We start from the raw sequence: 15,900 nt of genomic DNA, 5'->3' as shown, positions 1-15,900 counted from the left end.
ATTTATGGGAGGGCATAATGAAATCAACAAGGCACACTGAACAATATTGATAGAAAAAAAACAGCAGTTGACTTCAAAGTAATAAAGAGAAGGTTCTGAGTTCTGAGGTTCTAAGTAGGCAGGTGACCAGTGTTAGGTTGATCAGGCACGGGGCCGGCTCTATGCTGGGGCAAGAGGGGGCAATGCTCCCTTAACAAACATCCTGCCCCCTTAAATCAAACTTTTAGAGGTTGAGAAAGAAAATAATAGATTACCCATAAACTGAATATGGACAAGATTTACTACAGTAGCTGAAAAATCCACTGGAAAAGGCACAAATGAGATGATAGGTTTCACCTCTTGTTCGCTCTTTCCCTTTGTGCTTTGTTTGTGCGCAGCTCACACAGTACTCCGTAGAGATCCCCCACTCACCCTCCAAATTTTAATAATGAGGCCAGTGTAATGCAAGTCCTGTTGGATGTTGGACTTTTTAGATGATGGCCTGGAGTAGCCAGTCTTCTTATGAGGGCTACATCTGCCGGAGATTCCAGTTGATCCAACACCTGAAGCTCTGGGTTACTGAACTGGAGGAGGAGATGTCTGGCCTGCATTGTAGTAAAGAATTGGGGGGCCTGGCCCAGGTGTCCTTTAGAGGGACAGGGGGGCTTCGCTCCCTGCTCGCTTTTCTCGCCAACCCCCAATCCCAATCCTCCCCCTCAGGCCTGCGCTACGCACCAGCCACTTAGCTTTTCTGACGCTCACGTTGTGATGAGGGATGCTGAACGCGCCACAAGGAGACACAGTCGCTTTTTTACCTCCTCTTTGCTTGATCAGCTGCTGGCTTGCTGCTGCTGCTGTGCCGCATGATCTGCATCTCACGTGGCATACTTCTGTCATATCACCTATGTCCATATATTCAATCTCTTTTCGTTTTTACCTTTTCATCAATATCGCACTGAATTTGGATTCTGTGTTTGGAATTACATCATGACAAGGCAACGTATAACTGCCTGTGAATGAATATTGTTTCTTTCTCTCTACAAGAATTGTGTCTGACAATAGCATTCACACAACTGAGAAATGATTGAACCGTGTGCGTGGTTATGTGGCCAGGACTTTTCAAATCTCTTTGCATAAGCTCTTGTCTCACAGGGCTTCCGGCCCTGGGCATGGTTACATTTCTTGTGTGTTTCTGAGACAATCACATCTTGTCTCCTTCCAAGATTTCTTTTTTATAATAGAGAGATAGTGTGTACCCCTGAGGTGATGCTGGAGAGATAGCTGGATCATGGTCACAAGGTATAAGGTAAATTATACACACTGTGCACACTGTCTGGGGGCATTAGCCCCATAATTAGAAGACTCAAACCATTTTCAGGTCCATGCAGAGCTGGACAGTATCTGTGATGATTCTGAGATGGTAGACAGTCATGAGGAGCCCCAACCGGCCACCTCAAAAACAATTCCCAAAAAGAGAAAGATAATGATAGTTGGGGGACTCAATCATTAGGTGTATTGAATTGCAGGTTTGCTCCAGAGACAGAGAATCTTGCATGGTGTGTTGCTTTACTGGTGCACGGTGTGAGATCTACCGCAAAGGGTGGATAGACTCTTGGCCTTAAGGAGGTTAGATCCAGTTGTCATTGTCCATGTCCAAATGACATACATAAGGGTAGTCTGTCAGTTCTGTGATCCAAATTCAGAGTTAGGTGCCCGGCTGATGAGCAGAACTGACAAGGTGGTCTTTTCTGAAATTCTGCCTGTGCCACATGCCAGTCCATGTAAGACTGAGGAGATTCGAAGGCTTAACGCCTGGCTCAAATCTTGGTGCAGGATTGAAGGGTATAGGTTTATATGGCATTGGATGACATTTTGGAACAGATGGGACCTATTCCACCTCAATGGGTTACATCTGTGCTGAACACTAAACACACCAATGTGTTGGAGAGACATATGAGTAGGTGAGTGGAGGATTATTGAAACTAGGGAATGGGAGGCAGGGAGTTTAGGACAGGCTAGGCTTAGATCTGCACACGGAGGAACAAACAATAGTGTAAAAATAAAAATACATAGTAATGTAAATTCTAACCCAATATTTAAACGTAAACATAAATAAGTAACCCATTAAAAATAGCTTCCCTTAATGCTAGAAGTATCAAAAATAAAACAAGTGAGTTAGATTTGTAGGTAGAGGAGCATAATTATGATTTTATAGCAATAACAGAAACCTGGCTAAATAACAATGATAGTGATGAGTGTAATATAGAGGGATACACATTTTGTAGGAAAAACAGATAGAACAGAAAAGGAGGTCGGGTTGCTGTATATGTCAAACAAAACTTAAATGCAAGTCCTCTTCAGCTGGACGATGAGCCCCATCTTAGTGAGCACATAGCAGCGCTAGAAAAGGTCCAGAGAAGAGCGACTAGGCTGACTCCAGGACTACAGGGGATGAATTATGAAGAAAGATTAAAAGAGCTGAGCCTTTACAGTTTAAGGAAAAAAAAAAAAATAAGAGGTGTCCTGATTTAAGTGTTTAAAATTATGAAGGAACTATCAAAATACCCGTGCTTCGCAGCGGAGAAGTAGTGTGTTAAAGAAGTTATGAAAAAGAAAAGGGAACATTTTAAAAATAACGTAACATGATAGTCAATATACAGTAATTGTTTTGTGAGTATTATGAGTGTTGCTGTCATCAAGGATTTGATTATCATTATTTGTTTCAATCAGGGTCGTATTTGTACGATGTGTTGTGTTCAAGTCACATTCCGTGTTTGTCAATCGTTGTAAAGATAACAGGTTTCATTCATCGATTCGTTTCTTACTGCATCAATAAACAGCTCGTCTTCTTCTTTATCTGAGACCTGACACACTGCATGCACGGGTTTTTACACTGTCTTCCTTTAGCGGGACATTGACTTTTTCCACCGTGTGCTTTTTTTCCGCAGTAGCTGCACTTATGAATATGCTTGTATGTATCAGACGCTTCATATTTTTTTGCTGCCTTTTCAATTGTGTAATTCGGTTTTTGTTCAGCGCTCTTTGGAACTGTTGCCTTTTATCTGTGCACTGCGTCAGTTCACGTGAGCCACTCGGTGTACATGCATCGAAGGTTCCCAGCTGTGCTGGTGCCATCTCGTGCTATGTCCATGGCTGTATTTAATGTTACCTTAGTCCTGGCACTTAAAACTTTCTCTCGCAGTTTCGCTGAGTTTGTGTCAAACACCACCCTGACCATCTCATCTTCCTCTCCATAAGCACAGTCCTTCACCCGTGAATATTTACCCGTGGCAGTTTGCTATTGGATTGCGCTGACGGACGGCCTTATATGGGCAGGCACTAAATTACAAACGCCAGCGGCAGCCTGTCTATGAACTTACTTAAAAGTGTAGGTTTACATCGTGCTTTGTTTCCGAAGTAGCAGAACTCATGAATATGGTTGTATATGTCACTCGCTCGCTTCTTATTGTTTCGCTGCCTTCTCAATTATATAATGCATGTTTTCTTCAGCGCTTTTTTGAGCTCTTCCTGGTTTTCTACGTAATGCGTTGACAGTCAGTTCACGTGATTACGTGTGAGGCGTGATGATGTCACACGAAACTCCGCCCCCCACGGCCATCCAGTTCAACTCCATTATAGTATATGGAGCAAAATAGCTTCCAGTTATGACCATTACGCGTAGAATTTCGATATGAAACCTGCCCAACTTTTGTAAGGAAGCTGTAAGGAATAACCCTACCAAATTTCAGCCTTCTACCTACACGGGAAGTTGGAGAATTAGTGATGAGTCAGTGAGTGAGTGAGTGAGTGAGTGAGGGCTTTGCCTTTTATTAGTATAGATATATATATATATATAGCAAAATACCTGTGCTTCGCAGCGATGTCGTGTGTTAAAGAAGTTATGAAAAAGAAAAGGAAACATTTTAAAAATAACGTAACATGATTGTCAAAGTAATTGTTTTGTGTATTTGGCGGCAGCCATGACGTCTGACACGCCTCCTTTTTACTGTTTTCTCACAGCTTCGATTGCTGCTGTCATAATGGGTTTATATACATATATATACACATACATACAAACATACACACAGGTATATATATGTATATATATATATATGTATGTGTCTATATGTGTGTGTATAGCTTTGGTCACTGAGTGCAAGGGAGAAATAATAAAATATAGTCTATAAGTTATTAAACAGTAAAACATTAACGTTTTAAGAAGTACAGGTACATTGAGCACTACTGGAGTGGTTGCGGGTAAACTACATTTTAAAGACTGTGTAACACAACAGGTAAGTAACTAACAGCAGCTAAAATATATATGGATCATCTCTCAGTAGTAGATCCCTTTTGAAAGGCGCTACACGACGGCTGTGGTATAGAAATTACATTTTCTATGTGAACGTTCAAATTTGTGCCTCTGGTAATGTGCCTTACCGGCATTTAAAGAAAATTAGTTTTGTGTCCTCTGCAGTGTTAAGAGAGAAAGGCTTTGGTTTGGGATAAAAGGAAAAAAGGTGTAAAGAAAGGAAAGTTGCCTTTTTCTTTTATATAGTATAGAGAGATGTGTTCGCTGACGTTATGATCGCCTTGTGTAGACTGGTGAGACGTCCCTGCCATTAATCAGCTGTGATGACACTGTCAGTCCTCCACTCGTGTGCGTGTTTTCATAATCCGAGGTGAGGACCTCATAATCGTATGCGTGCAAAAGAAAGTGTGAATCGCCTTAATATTATTTTGCCGTGGTGTAGAAAAGGGGTCCCGTGTTTGCACTTGTCTGGGCTATAGCGCAGGGGGAGGATGAAAAAAATTAAAAGTGCTCACTTTGACTTAAGGCAGAAGCGCAGTCAGCGTCTCAAAGGCCGGCACAGCTATGCACGCGCTGGCTGCTCGACTTTTGCTGGGCAGGAGACCACAGTTTTTGCAGACACGTTCATGATATCAAAAGTCTCAGCGCTCTTTGGAGGTCATTCATATATTATATATATATATCTCAAAATACCCGCGCCTCGCAGCGGAGAAGTAGTGTGTTAAAGAAGTAATGAAAAGAAAAGGAAACATTTTAATAATAGCGTAACATGAGTGACATTGTCATGAGTGTTGCTGTCATATATATTCCTGCCTAAATAAGTCACCCTCGCTTTGCTCTTACTTTTTACCGTTCATTTAATCATGGCTAGTGGCGGAAAAATTATAAAATGGAAGGAGGATGGCTTTACCAAAACAATTATTGATGGCGAATCGATTATTCATAAAGCTTGAATTGGTGATCTGTTTTCTGTGTTAACCTCATATTTTTTCATACTTCTTCTCAAACTAAGGTGGTGCGAGGGTAAAATGAATCGGGATGCGCTGATCAATGTAATCGGTGTACCAGGAAATCATGCATTGACAAAAGCTCCCTTTGCTTGTAATGCAAAGTGTGATTAAATGCATTATTTTTAGCAGCGTTATGGAGCACATGCATCGAAGCTTCTCAGCTGTGCTTGTGCTAAGAAAAGGAAAGATTTTTAAAATAACGTAACACGATTGTCAATGTGACCTTTTGTAAGTAGTGCCTGGAGGATTCAGTGTGGAGAAACTCTAGAGACAGCGTGTGTATTAACTTGTGGATTTTTCTGTGAGTATTTGGTGGCAGTCTGACGAAGTTGCTTCGGAAGGCGGCGTTAGCATGAGCTCAGCTCAGAGCGAAATGAGATGAATGGGCGGGGAGATGATGACGTGACTCCCCCACCCGCCTTAACTGTCAATCCCCCCACAAACACAGTCTCGGAATTTGCATAAGCACACCCCTTCACCTACAATTTTAACTTAGTTACAAAGTGATCAAAACTCTCGTTTATATCCTGCGTCCTCTCATTAAACTTGTATTCTGCATTACCTGTGGGCATGTGAAACGCCAGCGTAGCCTGTCTATGAACTTAATTTAAACTTTAGGTTTACACCGTGCTTTGTTTCCGTAGTAGCAGCAGGCATGAATATGGTTGTACAGTATGTGTCTGTCGCTCGGTTCTTATTGTTTCGCTGCCTTCTCAATTGTATAATGCATGTTTTCTTCATCGCTTTTGGAGCTCTTCCTGGTTTTCTACGTAATGCGTTGACAGTCAGTTCACGTGATTACGTGGGAGACGTGATGATGTCACACAAAACTCCGCCCCCCACGGCCATCGAGCTCAACTCCATTACATTATATGGAGAAAAACAGGTCCAGTTATGACCATTACGTGTAGAATTTCGAAATGAAACCTGCCCAACTTTTGTAAGTAAGCTGTAAGGAATGAGCCTGCCAAATTTCAGCCTTCTACCTACACGGGAAGTTGGAGAATTAGTGATGAGTCAGTGAGTCAGTGAGTGAGTCAGAGAGGGCTTTGCCTTTTATTAGTATAGATTAGTCCAGTGGATCGAGACTGTTATTTTAAAATGAGTTAATTATGAACACTGGAACACTTGGAAACTTGTGAAGGGTAAATTTCACACAAACATTAAGAAGTATTTCTTTACACATAGAACTATAGAGACTTGGAATAAGCTACCAAGTAGTGTGGTAGACAGTAAGACTCAAAACTTGACTTGATGTTATTGCAGAAGAATTAAGTGGACAGGTCTGGTGAGCTTTGTTGGCTGAATGGCCTGTTCTCATCTAGATTTTTCTCATGTTCTGATGTTCTAATTTCAACAAGATTTTGTTCTCTAGTGTTTCTTCAGTTATTGGAGCACACACTCTAGAATGGTGTATCTCAACCACTTTTGGGTTGCAGGTTGCTGCTGGTGTGTCGTGAGTGACTATTGTTTATAATGATAGTGGGTTGTGGTGGGTTGTGAGTGGACCGTGTAGTTGGTTGTTGTGGGTTACTGTTCTGACAATCACGCTTCATCCCTCTCCACACTCTGATGATGATGCTCGATTTTCCAAGGGGGATAAGCCCCACGGTCAGCTGCCAGCTTTGTTATACGTGTTGGAGATAATGGTACTGACCAGAGATTAACATTGGGTGTGACAAGGATGGACAAGATCAGAAATGAGGATATTAGAGAGTCAGCTCAGGTGGGACGGTTTGGAGACAGTCAAAGAGGTGAGATTGCATTGGTTTGGTCATATGCAGAGGAGAGATGTTGAGTATATTGGGAAAAGGATGTTAACAATAGAGAGCAGCCAGGAAAGAGGAAAAGAGGAAGGCCTAAGAGAAGGTTGATGGATGTGGTGAGAAAGGAAATGCAGGTGGTGGGTGTAACAAAGTAAGATGCAGAGGACAGAAAGATATGGAAAAAGGTGACCGCTCTGCCAACCCCTAATGGGAGCAGCCGAAAGAAGAAGAAGATACAGTGAAATTTAATTCACCTGATGCATTGATTGTCCACATCACTGTGTGCCCACAGCACAGCTTGCTGTAGAGTCGCAAGGTGAAGTGTGTCATTTCTGTGAAGTAATGCATGCTCATGTTCTCTTCTAGTTAGCAGATTAATGACATTCTACTCACAGAGGTCTCCTTGGTAAACAAACCATCGCAAATGTGTCAGTGTATAAGCACGGCTCTTGTCCAAACTTCATAACCATTTTCCTTGGGGAAAACTGTTTTTGCCCAATGAATGAAGTCCATGACACACCCATGAGGCATTTATTGTTGCTTTTGCTTCTTCTGAAGGTTTGCTTTGTGAAACTCAACCAAACTAACTGGAGACTGAAACCAACTAACCAATCATCTTCTGATAAGTCACAAAGCAACTTGACTAGGAGTGTGAAAACACTTTAAGTTTGTGTTGATTGTTTTGGGGCTAGATGATGGATAGGATGGATTTTTGGTTGAGAACTTTGCCTGGCTTTTGACTATGGCTCTCATTTGACTGCTACATATATTATATTTATATTTAGCTACTAGCCGACGCCCGTTGTAGCATACGGCGGTGTAAGAATAGGAACGCAAACTGGTGAGAAAGGAATTCAGAAATCAAGAAGAAAGAAATACTTCTTGAAATACGCAGTTGTGAATAGGTGTTTTGCTGGAGACGACAGATAATGAGTTGAAAGATCCAACCCTAGAAAAAGCCACATACAACTGACCGAGGCTGATGACTGGTGATTGTAGATTAACGCAAATCTTTGCAAACATAATGCAAGGCAGGATGTTGGGGTCATATTTGAAGTAAATGACAATGAAAGCATGGAGAATCTCGGAAAGAGCTTAAATTTTAGCTTCACCACCATAAACTCCAGTTGTTGCCATGTATTGATAGTACTCATGACTTGTTGTGATAACTCGACTTGCATTGGAAAGAACAACATGAAAAACGTCTCCAAATCTGTCCCAATGTGATGCAATGAAATCTACTGCCCTATGTCATAGTGAGAGTGCATTGCCTTCGTCAACCATTTGTGTCAAGAAATAACCCACTGATAGGAACAGGCAGTTGCCGGATCCCGGAATAGAGATGACGTTGTACAAAAACCCGTTGACAGAGAAGATACTGGCGTTCATTTTATAACAAAGGCTTAGGAAACAACCGTCGCAGTATAACAAAAATAGCAAGGAGTGAAACCAATGCCAAGGGTCGAGAGAGTACCTTCCTGTAGCAGGCTACGGAAAAGACTCCCAGACGCACACATGGCCGAAGTGAAAGGTCACGCAGTCAGGCTAGATATAGGGCAGTGATGTGACACCAATCGGGTCATGAGAGAGGAGCGGGGAACGCAGTAGTCTGAAGGAGGAATAGGAATCGAGAAAAGCGGCGTGGGGGTGTATGGGAGGCCGCAGGCAGTGTGGGGAAGGGTTTGGAAGAGGAGAAATAGGAATCGAGAAATGCCGTGTGGGCTGCGTGTGGGGCGGACTGGTTTTGAAGAGGAAGCAGGATGAACCAGAAGAGAAATATATATAAGAGATGAGACGGCTCAACATTATTGCAGTATAATCTGGGAAGATAATTGTTAAAGATTTGATTAAAATGGGAGCATCTTTAGTGATTGTTGGAAGGGCAGAACCAGGCCCAAAATTGGAACAATTCTCCTCTAAAGTGTTTTTAGCATCCCCAAGTGGCAATAACAGGGGTGCTGTTTATCATATTATTAGAGAACTAGTTGCGTTACTTCTCTTAAATGGGTTAAAATCCAAGTAAACAATGTAGACCTCCGTGTATTCAGCGTTAATGTTGGCAGCGCACCATCTAACAGAATTTATTTTGTAGTGCATGTTGTAATAAAATGCATTACTGCAAACGTTTTTGATGTGCCATCTTTTGTAATGACAGAGACATAGCAACCAGATGGTACACAGACATCTCTCCTTTTATTAAAGTGGATGTCATGATTTTTGCATTTGAAATGATTTTTTACATTAATAAATCACAAGAAAGATAACTAAATTGAAGACATAATCTAAAATCTGTGGCAGAGCGACGGGCATTAAGCAAACTCCTGTCAATCATGAAGTATCCACTGCATCCACTGAACAGGATCATCTCCAGGCAGAGGAGTAGCTTCAGTGACAGACTGAGGAGATCGTTCTTCCCCCACACTATGCGACTCTTCAATTCCACCCAGGGGAGTAAATGATAACATTATTCAAAGTTATTGTCTGCTTTTACATGCATTTTTATTACTATTTAATTTAATATTGTTTTTGTATCAGTATACTGCTGCTGGATTATGTGAATTTCCCCTTGGGATTAATAAAGTATCTATCTATCTATCTATCTATCTATCTATCTATCTATCTATCTATCTATCTATCTATCTATCTATCTATCTATCTATCTATCTATCTATCTATCTATCTAAAAGAATCTTCAAATAAAAGTATTGGTCTGTTAACAAAGGCAAAAATAATCACCAACTATAAAAGGGAGACTGAGACTGAAATTAAAGCCGGAAGAATCTTTTTAAACTTGTCGAAGAGTGAATCTCTCTTCACCAACAATCTTGACTTTGCTGATGATGTTGTGATCTTCACGGAGTCAATGGAGGCTCTGATAAGGGCTCTCGAGAGAGATTGAGTGAGGAGTCTTGAGTGTCTGTGCTTGTGAGTGTCCTGATAAAAACCAACAGCCAGGCCTTTAAATGACCTCTTGACAGTGTGTCTGTCTGCGAAGAGAATGTCGACTGCGTCGAGAGGTGTACCTACCTCGATTGTGACATTCTTGTCTCTGGTGACTCTTCCTATTAAGTCAGTAGACGCAATGGGAGAGAAAAGGGGGGTTACTGGAAAGAGATGGGTGGCACTCCTGATATCTGTGCAAAAGAATGAAGGTCCATGTACCAAGGCTCCTTCGGTACTGTGTCTCTTTGGAGAATCCTGGGTACCACTGGTTTGACTTTGTGTTGCTCATGGAGTCCTGAATGAGGCACATTACCCGCATTGTGAGGGTCAGTTACGGCACTATGGCCATGTGTCATGATTACCCGAAGGTGATCTGGTTGAGGACCTGAGCAGCTAGACCAGGCCAAGGGGACACCCACATAACACCTGCCTGCAGAAGATAGAGGGTAATTTCTGGATGGTGGGACTGGACCCTGTGTCTGCCTGGGGGGTTGCCAACCAGGACCCCAAGCTGTTTTGTCGTGTGGTGGGTGCAGCAATGCATTGTACCAGTGCATGCTCCTTAACCTTGTCAAACAGTACTAAACAGACTTTTTTATGAATTCACTCAACCCCTGTGACAGTCACATTCTCACACCACACCTTAGTTATATTATCGATGCCGTGATGGCAGGGCTCATTTGGCACGTGAACCATGCAGCAGTGTAGTAGCCAGGTAAGTTAGATGGCAGCACTCATGAAAAAGCAAACCATCAAAATGACTAAGTGATATCGTCATAAAAATAAATACTATATTGGCCATCATAACTATATGGAACAATGGTCATTACTGGCTAAATGAGTCAGGAGTTGAATCCAGTGAGGTTTGCACCTTCTCCTGGCGTCCTTCTGTTTTTCCTTTAGGCCCTCTGGTGTTCCTCACATTCTCAGAGCCACATGCATCAGGGTAGCTGCCGATGTGGACGTTGCCCTGTGAATGTATAAGGCCTCATAATGCCCATCTACATTTGTCTCTTCAGATGTCACCAGGATAGACAAAGCCCCTACAATAAATATTATTACATAATAATAATATTAGTATTACAGTCGTCCACCCCAGATTTTAAAATAATTAATAAGCAATTATATACAATTAGCCATGCTACCCGCCTAAGATGGATTTAAATGTAAATTATCAATGTAGTTCTCAGCATTGACATTTGCAGTACACCTTCTGTTGGAATGTATTTTGTAATGCGTGTAGGACTATCATACACTGTATTTGTTATTCCAACAGAAGGCACGTCACAATCATTTATAGTAATAAAATGAATTACTACTGTACAAATGTTTGAATAATTGAGACATAGCAACTGGATGGACACACAAGCACTTATCCTTTTATTAAGCTGGACAATCACAGCTTTTCTCTTAGGGTGGCATTGATCAAATGATGATTAATTTCAACAGCTTGCTCTTAATGCTAAATGACAACATGCCATATTCAAATTTCTATTCATCTGGACTCGAAGATAAACCAACTTTAAAATTCTAATGCTGTTTTCTTCTGCTCTGCAGGGTTCTTTGAGGAGTGCATCAGAAGTGCTGAAATTGAAGCAAAGCTGCCTGTCATCATGAAAAACTCTGTGTACATCCATAAAGCGACCGCCCGCCGAATTAAGAGTTGTCGCATTCAAAGGAAAGCATCGGGCAGTAACTGGGGCCTTTGTAAGTCAGACATCACAGTTCAATGTTCATTTGTGACCTTAATATTAAACATTTCTTCTTTGAAGGATCCTCGACTATCCCATGTGAGGACCTCAAGGTGTCCCCTGTGTTGTTTATGGAGGATGTTGTGGTGTGAGGCTCATCTGAGTATCCATTGTGTATGAGAGGCCCTCACAGCTGAGAGGACGATTAGCAGATCTGACATTATGGTTGTTGGGTGACTTGGTGTCTACAGGTGAGGGGTGAACAGCAGCCCCAAATCATGGCGTTCTGCTTCCTCAGTGTCTGATTTACATGTAGGTGAGGCCTGCTCATTGCTGCAACAATGGCAGAGCTGAGACCATAGTGGTCAACGCACCAGACACCTGAATTATTGCTCATCCTGCATCCTTAATGGATGTGTGGGTCTCAAACGAGGCTTCTACACGGGGCTGCTTTACTCACTCAGCTACAAGGCAAAGGGTCGACGAGGCCTTGGATCAGAGCTCCTGCTGCTGCTCTGGTCTGAGAGAATGAATCTAGCTGAGATGTTTTAGCCATCTAGTGAGGGGTCCCCAGTACCCCCTGTGGGTACACTCATTGGGAGGAGACCTGTGGCAGAGTTATGGATGGGATTTGTTAGAATTCTGTTTCAGGTTTCCTGTTGGTCATTCTGGGACTTTTTGATGATGTTCTGGGTTTTTTTTTTAGATCTGAGACTCAAATTCTGCCATCCTTATTTTGGTTTCAAAACTTTTGTTTTAAAATAGTTTCAATTATTTTTCATTCTTCTGCAATGCCACATAGGCACCACCATTTGTGCAAGATGTTTTGCTTGCATTTGTTGTGCAGGGATGACGAGGAGTGTGAGATGCGAGATGTTAACATTTTCACACTGTGTCAGCAATATGCACTTCGTAGTTGTCCAAGATTACGGATTCTCTGAAACCTTCTAGCATACTTTCAACTTTCATTATGTGTTCTTGGTTTTTAATTTTTATTCTCTGAATAATGAGTATAGTTTAGTTTTGTTCTCTGGCTAAGTTGTATTGATTTAACAAACTTCCTGGTAACGAACTTTAGCCTGTTTTTTTTTTACTCTGTTTCGTCTCAGAGTAGTTACTACACAGTCATGTGAAAAAGTAAGTACACTCTATGGAAACTGCTGACTTTTTCAACATATTTCAACAGGCAAACTTTAGATCTTCATGTAAACAGGGTCTATAGATAGAGCTAATAGACTTGAATATATGACACATCAAACTGAGCTGGTGTATTCATTCTCATCATCTAAATGAACAAAAATGCAGTTTTGTTACATGGAAAAGTAAGTGCACCCTTATATTTATCTGCTATTCAAATCCATCACATCAGAAATTAGGTGTTCCAGATTTGGTTCCATTACTCAGAACCTCCTTAGAGAGTTGGCGGGTGGACCCTTCTTATTTAAAGCACAGATACCGAGGGTCCGGTGTTCTCTTTGTTATTGATGTGTGTGGTGTCATCATGCTAAGATCTAAAGGGCCTCTCTAAGGCTCTCAGAAAGAAGTTTGCGGATGCCTGGGAGTCTGGCAAGGGATTCAAAAAGATCAATAAAAACATTTGAAGGCAAACATTCAACTTGTAAGGAAATCATCCACAAGCAACATTAGCTTGAAATAATTGCTAATTTATCAAGGACTGTCCAGCCCAGAAAATTAAGCCCAAGACCTGACTGTTTGATACTAAAAGAAGTCTCCAAGAACCCCAAAATTTCACTTTGGGATACGCAGGTAGCTCTTGCAACAGCTGGTGTCAGACTGCAGGCATCTGCAATCAGAAAGAGATTGTGTAATTCTAACAAGCATACATGGTGTTCAGTACTAGCAAAAAGCCTTTGCTGTAAAGAAAATGGCATCAGAGCAAGACTACAGGCAAAGACCAGGCCTCCTGGAACTCTGTGCTGTGGACAGATGGATCAAAGACAGAGTTGTCTGGCCACAATAACAGTAGACATGTTTGACAGCATTTCAGGAGAGGAACCTCATACCAACTGTGAAGCATGGTGGTGGAAAATGTGCTGCTTTGGGGTTGCTTTGCTGTCTCAGGGCCTGGGAAGCTTGCAGTCATCTCATCCGCCATGAATTCTGCATCACATCAAAATATGCTTGACGAGAATATGAGGCCTTGTGTTTGAAAGTTGAACTTGAACCAGAAATTGACCCTTCAACACAATAATAGACTAAAGCACATTCACCAAAGAATGGCTCAAAAAGAAGAAATGGAGGGATTTGGACTGGCCGAGTCAGAGCACTGATTTGAATCCCATTTGAAATGTTGTGGGGGGATTTGAAAAGGGCAGGACATGCAAGAAAACCCACCAACATCTTGCCACTGAATGAGTTTAGCATGGAGGATTGCTCCGCATGGTCACATGTCAGTGACTGGTGGGCACTTATGCAAAGTGCTCACAAGAAATCATTTCTGCTAAAGAAGGCAATACCTGCTTCTGATGCCAAGGGTGGACTTACTGTTTCCCCAGTAGATGATTACATCTGCTGATATTTTGGATGAAAAAAATGATTGAAAAGGCAGATTTTCTTTGCAATTTTATTCAAGTTTATCACTTTTATCTGTTGGCACTGCTTGTCTTTTTAAATATGTTGAAAATGTCCACGGTTTCCAGGAGGTGTACTTATTTTTTCACAAGACTGTATATATCTCTCAGATAGCTGAGAGGAGTTGAAGGCTTTTGGTCGGGTGATGGACCTGCTGTAGCCGTCCTGCTGCTATTATCTGACTGGGTGCCCATCTGACGGCACCTTGAAGTGGCTTGTGTGCGCCGTAGCGGTCAGATTTGTCTGTAGGTCTTTATAAGTCAAACGTCACGAGTTCACCATCGATGAATGCTGACTTAGAACCTCTGTATTATCACTGTGGCCTTCAGCAGAGTAGGTAGTTGTGATCAAGCAATTTGTCGCTCTTTCTTTGCTTGGCAATGCTCTTGTGTTGTTGCTTTCTGTGAAAGGCATTACATAATTAAAGGTCACTGACTAATTGCTTGTTATTGCAGTGAGACATTCACAGTCCTTCATCATTTCTCCCGGTGAAGATGACGGTCTACAGGACTTGAGGGAAACAGCTCGTCGACTGACTCACGATCACCTTTTCAGAGAAAGCGTTTATCAGATCATGTCACGTAAGGACTCTTCTCGCAGAGAGAAGCAGGACTGAGCCTAATCAGGTGAAGTCTGCAGAGGTATCTTTATTTTGAGATTTTCACAGCCCAAAGTCTGCGGGTGTAGTCAGTGTTCTGCGGACTGGTCACCTGAGGGTCTGGTGAAGTTTTCTTCATTCTGTTTCACCACAGGCTTATCTGGCTTTGTGTAAAGCTACAGTCTGTTTTAGAGATTGAGCCTGTGTCCTCACACTTCCAAGACCAGAGCACCTGCATACATGTTCTTTTAAGACATCAATTAGTTATCATTTATTCTCCTTTGTATAGCAGCTTTTATGAACTTACTTTGCAGAAAAAAAGACCAAACGACTTCCAGATGTTTTACACGATCGGACTCTCGGAAGGCCAGCAGCTTAATCTGTAAGCCTGTGGTTTTAGGAGCAGCTCGTCGCTCAATTGGCTATACTGATGTGCTGGACATTCATCAATGACAATCACTGGACACAAAGAAGACACCAGTGGGCAAAAACCATGGCCTCCGGGCCAGTTGTGACTGGACAGTGGCTTACAGAGAATGACTGCTATCTTCTCACGCGAGGCACACACTTGTTCAGTGAGCGAGATAACAAAATACCCCACACATCATGGCTTGAACCCAAAAGGGACTGTGAAAGCATATGTGAGGCCTCGATCAATGAGACCATGATGGATTATTTTTCTTTAGGAATGTTTGGGCGGTTCAATGACTTTTGTTGTTTCCACCTAGTTGGCTCCGTACTTGTATGTGTGTACCGTATAAGTGAAATAAGCTTTGTTTTCTTTGACTTTTTTCAGAATACACACAGGCAGCCATTCTTTTCATTTCCTTTTTCTCCTTCAAGGACTGCATCAGCAATACGTGAGAAGAACAGCATCTACCGCGGGTTTGCACAACTTGTTCCCATCAGCCTATCTACTGAGTTGAAGCCTTGGTGTGTAAATATGCCACTGTTTAAGCCAGTAATGGTCTCAAAGTCACACTGTAAAATAAATATTGGAATCTGAAAATTG

General features: G+C 41.9%; 1 protein-coding gene across 2 annotated transcripts in view; it reads left to right on the top strand.

Moving 5' to 3' along the window:
- plekhd1 (pleckstrin homology domain containing, family D (with coiled-coil domains) member 1) overlaps positions 1-15,900 on the top strand; it is a 91,436-nt gene extending 75,536 nt beyond the window's left edge. For both annotated transcript variants that reach the window (XM_039741749.1, XM_039741750.1), the window contains exons 12-13: positions 11,565-11,714; positions 14,746-15,900. In XM_039741749.1, coding sequence (XP_039597683.1) covers positions 11,565-11,714; positions 14,746-14,906 — 311 coding nt within the window. In that variant the 3' untranslated portion in view covers positions 14,907-15,900. The remainder of the gene's footprint in view (positions 1-11,564; positions 11,715-14,745) is intronic.

Source organism: Polypterus senegalus, chromosome 18 (assembly GCF_016835505.1).
Source record: "Polypterus senegalus isolate Bchr_013 chromosome 18, ASM1683550v1, whole genome shotgun sequence".
Lineage (NCBI taxonomy): Eukaryota > Metazoa > Chordata > Cladistia > Polypteriformes > Polypteridae > Polypterus > Polypterus senegalus.
The sequence above is the reverse complement of the archived record's forward strand: the minus strand, read 5'-3'. Positions and strand labels throughout refer to the sequence as shown.